The sequence below is a fragment of the Epinephelus fuscoguttatus genome, linkage group LG11 (genome assembly GCF_011397635.1).
Source record: "Epinephelus fuscoguttatus linkage group LG11, E.fuscoguttatus.final_Chr_v1".
Lineage (NCBI taxonomy): Eukaryota > Metazoa > Chordata > Actinopteri > Perciformes > Serranidae > Epinephelus > Epinephelus fuscoguttatus.
In genome coordinates, this window is record NC_064762.1 from 23,121,602 (window position 1) to 23,128,138 (window position 6,537).

The window sequence follows — 6,537 nt, forward strand, 5'->3', positions numbered from 1 at the left end:
GGAAATTGGCGATGCAGATGGTGAGGTCAAAGCCTGATTGTAGAAATTGTCAATTTTTTTTCTATTGGCAGACATGGAATATAATATTCCAAACTATGTTATTAATTTATAATTGCCTAAACTAGGAATCTTTGTGTTTTCTTTACCTCAAAATGAGGCATTTATATCTACATATGGAGTTTCCACATTGTCCGCCATGATGTTTCTACAGTAGCCCAGAAGAGACAAACCAAGCACTGGCTCTAGATAGGACCATAGCACCGTACTTCTCCTACATGCTGGGCACACACAAGTTTCAGTTGGTTGCAATCTGCAACCTCACCACTAGAAGTCACTAAATCCTCTACACTGTACCTTTAAATGTCGTGTAAACAAGAAACCCCTTTTTCTGAACACAGATTCTTGGCCATGTGTACAGGTAGCCATTTTGTATTTATTTATTTTACATGTAGCTCGCACATGTTCATGACAAACAGACAGGAGAAGTTTTTGTGGAGCAGGTAGGTGAAAAGAGAGATCATACCACACAGCAATGCATCGACCTTTTTTCATTCAAAGCTATGTACATTCTCAGTTCAAACCATTTCAGTGCACACTTAACACTCTTGCTCACAAATTTAAACACGTTATTGGCACAACATGTCATTCAATTATTGATTACGTCTCCAAGCTGGCAACTGGTCTTTTCACAGGCCTGCAGAACAGTGTCTGTGGGGCTGCTAGAGATTAAGTATTTTGTCCAAGAACACATTAAATCCCGTCCACAGAGCAGGACTCTGCTCAGTTAGCGAGCCCAACCATCCTCCTGCTTATGTCCCACAGTTTCTTGGCTGCCTGTTCATCTGTAGCTTTGGCCATCAGCTCCTCCTCCTCACAGTTAGCGAAACACTTCCCCGACACTCCATCCACCTCAGGGGAGCAGGCCAGATAGAGGGGAGTCTGGGCCCCTTCCAGCGGGCTCTTGAAGAAGACTAGCGAGGCAAGGTAGAACAGCGGCTTTGCCAGGAGAGGGATTTGAACATGCCTGCCCAGCCTGGTCCTCACGATGCCCGGGGTGAGAGCGTTGACCGTGACCCCCGTGCCCTCCAGCTGGCGAGCCAGTTCGAGTGTGAACAGCAGGTTGGCCAATTTGCTCTGACTGTAGCAGAAAGCTTTATCATACTTATTTTCACTATTCAGGTCGTCAAAGTTGATTTGGCCGTACTTGTAAAGCTTGGAGGAAACCACGACGATGCGGCTGGGAGCGGAGGACTTCAGGAGATCCAGCAGGAGGTGAGTGAGGAGGAAGTGACCCAGGTGATTCACACCGAGCTGCATCTCAAAACCATCCTCTGTCTTTGTGTAGGGACACTGGTAGAGGCCTGCGTTGTTGACGAGCACGTCAATCTTTGATTCCTCCTAAAAGGTCAGAGAAATTAAAAGATTTAAGACACCACTGTTTCAACTTAATAACTCACATCAAAGATTCAAGTATCTACGTATAATTTAAAGGATTTTTTATGCTTCTTTGTTAAATATAAAGCTACTTTAATAAGCTGTAAATCAGTATAAGTAGTAATGATTTGCATTATAATTAGCCAACTGTAGCCGACAATAAATTCTACATTTATCTAATAAGTGATGCTCATGCTAACACTGTGTTTTGATCATATCCAGGCTCAGCTGACAGACCTTCAGCATGTAGACTACCTGCCTTTATTAAAGCACTGATTATTTCATTTTAAACATTAACAAAGAAATGACTTAATCTGTGAGACAAGTTAAATAGTCTCATTTAAATAAAGAACCACAGAAACTAAACAGTCATTTAAATGATTTCCTGTGTCGCATTATTTTCTAAGCTCCAGGTATTTCCATAGTTTATAATGAGTAAGCCAAAAGTACTACAATACAGGGTGTTCAAAACATTTGAGAGTGACTGTATGTGTCTGCGTATGTGACATGTGATAGTAAACTTTCAGCACGTGGGCCAGATGCTATGTAGCCCACCAACCATTTTCTAAGTCAAAATTAAAATGCATCAATTCACACTGGGATTTTGTTGTACTCTAAATATAAATAAGGTGCCAGGGTGTACAAAAAAGCATCGACACAGAACTTTTTTTTTAATCAAAGAAGGTGCCAGGAAGGATACCTTGGAAGGATCTCAAATCCTTAAAATGCCCCTGCGTACACCTGACCTGTGCGGGGTTGCTGCAACTGGATTTACCTCTTGGCAAAGATGAGTGAGGACAGCAAATGTCGAAAGGTTGAAAACAGTGAGGCAATTATTTTACTGATCAATATGATTAATGTAGTTTATTAACTGTCCTGTCGTTTTGCAAAAAGGAAGTTGAGTATCCCTGTTGTATAGTATGGAAGAATACGCTATAATAGTAACATATTTCTTTCTCAAAGAGTTGGATACAAATATTTGATGGTGCCAGGTTTACTAGTGTCAGAAATCCCTGCTTTTTTGTCTTACAATATAGTGAATTCAATATTTGGAAAGTTTATATTGTTTGGAAAGATAAAAGACATTGAAAAACATAACATGTCATTAGGAAATTGTGATGACACACTGATTTCTGCTGTTTTATGCACCAAATTGACTGAGTGTCTGAATCATTGGGAGACTCATAGTTAGATACAGCCCTAGCTGAGTGAAGTCCGATTTGTACAGAATAAAGCCTCCAAAAGATATCTGGCTTAGCTTAGAAGAGTTTGGATTTTTTGAAGTGGAGTTGTATGGGGGTGCTTATCCAAAGTCAGTCCGACACAGAAGCTAAGCCTTGTATTGCTGTGGATGGGGGGCAGCAACAAAACATTTTTTAACCACCTAAAAAAATTACCACCAAAAAAATCCAGGACCAGTTTTAAGTGTATGATGTGCTGAGAGTATTTTCACTACTTTACCTTTCCACCAGACAGCCCATTTCAATGGCTTCAGTTCTCCATCTTTGCTCTGGTTAAGGCTACCAGACTCCATTGAGAAAAACACAAATGTAAGCTCACTGAACACAGGAGCTGCTGGTCTACCACTGCTTTGATCAGGTAGTTAGTTTGTGTTATTGTGTGACTTTGGTGAATCTGAACTAACCCTGTTAAACACCAAAGTCACACAATGACACACACAAACTAGCTGATCGAGGCAGCGGTAGACCAGCAGCTCCTGTGTTCAGAGATGTTAAATCACCTTTTTTCTTAATGGAGTCTGGCTTTGAGGAGAGCGATATAACTGCTTCATTTTCCCATTGGAAAACACTGTCTGACATTAAGGTAAAGTAGTGAAAATACATTCAATATAGTGTACACTTAAACTGATATTGATTTGTTTAGATGGGACCTTTTTTTTAGGTGGCCCCTCCACAGTAATGGACTGCTTAGCTTCCATGTCAGTGTCCAGCCTGCTGACTGACATCTACTGTTTGTAATATACTGTGGATGCATAAAACCCCTACTTCAAAAAATCTGAATGACCCTTTAAGTGACTGAAAGTGCATCTTGACTACATATAAAATAAGGTTTATGCATCAGACTTTTTAACATGACTTCTGGCAGGAGTTAGCTGATGGACAAGTCAGATTTTTTCATCCTTAATATCTAATAGGTGATCAAACTGATGTCTGAACCTTCAAGTGGTTCAGCACCACGGACAGTCCCCTCACAGCTACAGTACCAGTGATGCTCTCCTTTGTGTTGAACATGACAAAAGCTTGAATGAACCAGACACCTGCCATTTAAAAAGCTCCAGTGTTCAGTATCCAGTAAACAAACTGTGCATTCACCTGGAGACTATGTGGCTAACATCCTCATTAACATCTCACTCACCTCCCGGATCTCCTCACAAAATGTCCGGACTGATCGAAGAGAAGCGAGGTCCAGGTGTTTGATGACCACCTCCCCTTGCTCTGGTCCCGCCTGTCTCTGAATGTCCTTCGCCGCCTCCTCGGCGCTCCGCCGGTCCCGACAGGCCATGATGACCCGGGCATGGAGCTTCAGCAGCTCCCCGGCCAGGGCCTTCCCTATCCCGCAGTTAGCCCCGGTCACGATGACCGTCTTTCCTCGCATAGTGTCGGCGGGATACCGGAGCAGCTTCACGGCTTTCTGCCGGGGGAACAAACGCCGCATGAGGAGCAGTACCCCACCGCCGACAACAGCGGCCACTATCACCGCCGTGGACATGTAAGCGGGGACCGGGGACAGGTCAGCAGGTACGAGTTCTCCCGGTGGTATGGTGTGTTATGTATCCGAGTTACAGAACACCCCGGAAGTACTTCTTACATGCTAATTTCTGAATTTAACCAGCAGCGTTATAATACAAATTGTGAACATTATATATTTATAAATTAAAATGTTTACAAAACAAACATATTACTTTAATTAAATGAGTGGACTGAAAAAGTTTTAAAAATTCAACGGTCGCAATGTAGCTAATGCTAACAGGCTAATCAAGCTACCAACGTTAGCTACGGAGGCTTACTAACTACTTCCGGGGTTTGTTTAAGGATTTTTTTTTTTATTATTTTTTATTGATTATTAATTTATTTATTTTTGATTCAATTATTTATCTTATTTATTATTTATCTTTTTATTTTCTTTGTGCATTTTCGTAACCGAAATATATTACACGATATACATGTAGTGTTGCACTTGTTTCAAAACTTTATGCTAGGTGTTTTTATTTTTAATTGTGCGGGCTATTTGGGTATTCAAATAGCAGGCTTACTTTTTTCAGCGGAACTTTCAGTGAAAACTAGAATGATTATTTTTGTCTTCTAAATAATTGGTCTGTTTCACTCCTTTATATTCACCATTAGGTGGAGCTATAGAAACACAAACCCCTTCCAAAGGTAATTTTCATGTTGAATTCAAGTTTTAAGTCAGTGTCACACTATTTTTTAACTTGATCCACTGGAGGTGAAGGACAGTGGCTGATAGGGAGAATATTTATTTTTGTGTGTCCTTTAAACGTGGGTATCACTACCCCCTGAGATATGGCATATTGGTTGCTGAATGACAGAGGTGGATGAAGAACAGGAGAGCTAGAAGTAAAAGTCACCTATTAGAACATTACTTGAGTAAAAGTCTTAAAGTTTCTGATATTTGCTGTACTTAAATATCAAAAGTAATTTTATCACTTTGAATGTAATTAAGTTTTTAAAGTAAAGGTACGAGTAAATGCTAGTAATAAAAAAGCAAGCGGTCAGAATACTGAGGATTGCAAAGTTTATTTCTTCTTGACACGTACACCACCTTAAAAAAGAGTGTATACACTTGAAGAAAAACAAGGTCTTCTTCACAACTTCAAGGATTTAAAGAAAAAACTTTTGTCTATCCAGGGCTGACACACTGCAGTGGAGCAGTCACCTGTCACAAACCTTTATCTTCTTGAATCATTAGTCGCCCTCTCTGCTGTGGGACTCCAGCAAATCTTAGAAGAGGAAGAAAAAGAAGAAGAAGAAGAAGAAGAAGAAGAAGAAGATATCCTTTATTCATCCCAGAGGGGTAATTCATTTTTTTTTCACTCTGTTGTCATATACACACAGGCCCGAAATACACACACATCCACAAACAGGCCCTATACATACTTTGGAGAGATGTCAGAGTGAGGGGGCTGCCCCTGGACAGGCGCCCAGAGTAGATGGGGGTTCAGTGCCTTGCTTAAGGCCACCTTAGCAGTGCCCAGGAGATGCTCTATATTTGTTCCGTATGGGGACTTGAACCCATGACCCCTGGGTTCCCAAGCCAGGTCCCTATGGATTTAACCACTGCGGTCCCACATGAGTGATGAGAACTGGTGCGTCCGGGCTGAGCAAAACTGTGCTGACAAAAAATATTCACACATGGATACTGGAAAATACAATGGCTTCTTCTTAATATGTGCACCACCTTAAAAATGGAGCCTACATTACACTTGAAGAAAAAATGAGGTCTTTACAACTTCAAGGGTTTAAAGAACAAAATGCTGTCCAAAATACCACATTCAAATACTGGTGTTATTTTTCAGTTTTAATTTGTACAGTAATTCACTCAGTCCATACAGACCATCCTCCTTTAATTCCTACGTAGCTTGAAGACCCTGCTCAGGTGGAGTGGTGACTGTAAACCAGGACTGGGAGTGAATCCCAGGAGGAAGATAAGCCGATGGAGATCCTAATTTCTTTTAAGTGGATAGAAGTAAGTTTCTCCCCCAGCCACAGGGGAGACCGGGGTAGCTGTAACAATTTTTGGTTTCGATTTAGTTGCTTAAAAACCTCTTGAACTGTTTGGATACAATGTTTTATGTCGGTAACTTGTATCATCAAATGTTTTCACAAGCAGAGACAGTTGATGTCCGGTCACAGTTAGGGGGCATGGTGAGGGCAGAACTGGCAAGTCCAAGCACAGTTTTTAAACTCACATAAGAGACACTATGACATTTATTATTGATATGAATAACTAAAATCACCATAATATTAGTTACCTACATTTATTAAAACTATGACATAATACACTAGCATGTTTTAGGGCCGTTTCATAGTCGACGCATGCAACACGAGCAAGCGACGCAAGGAA

General features: G+C 41.0%; 1 protein-coding gene across 1 annotated transcript; it reads right to left on the reverse strand.

The window, feature by feature from the left end:
- Positions 1-413: 413 nt before the first annotated feature.
- On the reverse strand, positions 414-4,228 carry rdh14b (retinol dehydrogenase 14b). Its single transcript, XM_049590003.1, has 2 exons — positions 3,811-4,228; positions 414-1,398 (listed from the first exon to the last, which is right to left on the reverse strand). Exons 1-2 carry the CDS (start codon positions 4,162-4,164, stop codon positions 781-783), a joined length of 972 nt encoding a protein of 323 aa, XP_049445960.1. The 5' UTR covers positions 4,165-4,228; the 3' UTR covers positions 414-780.
- Positions 4,229-6,537: the final 2,309 nt, after the last annotated feature.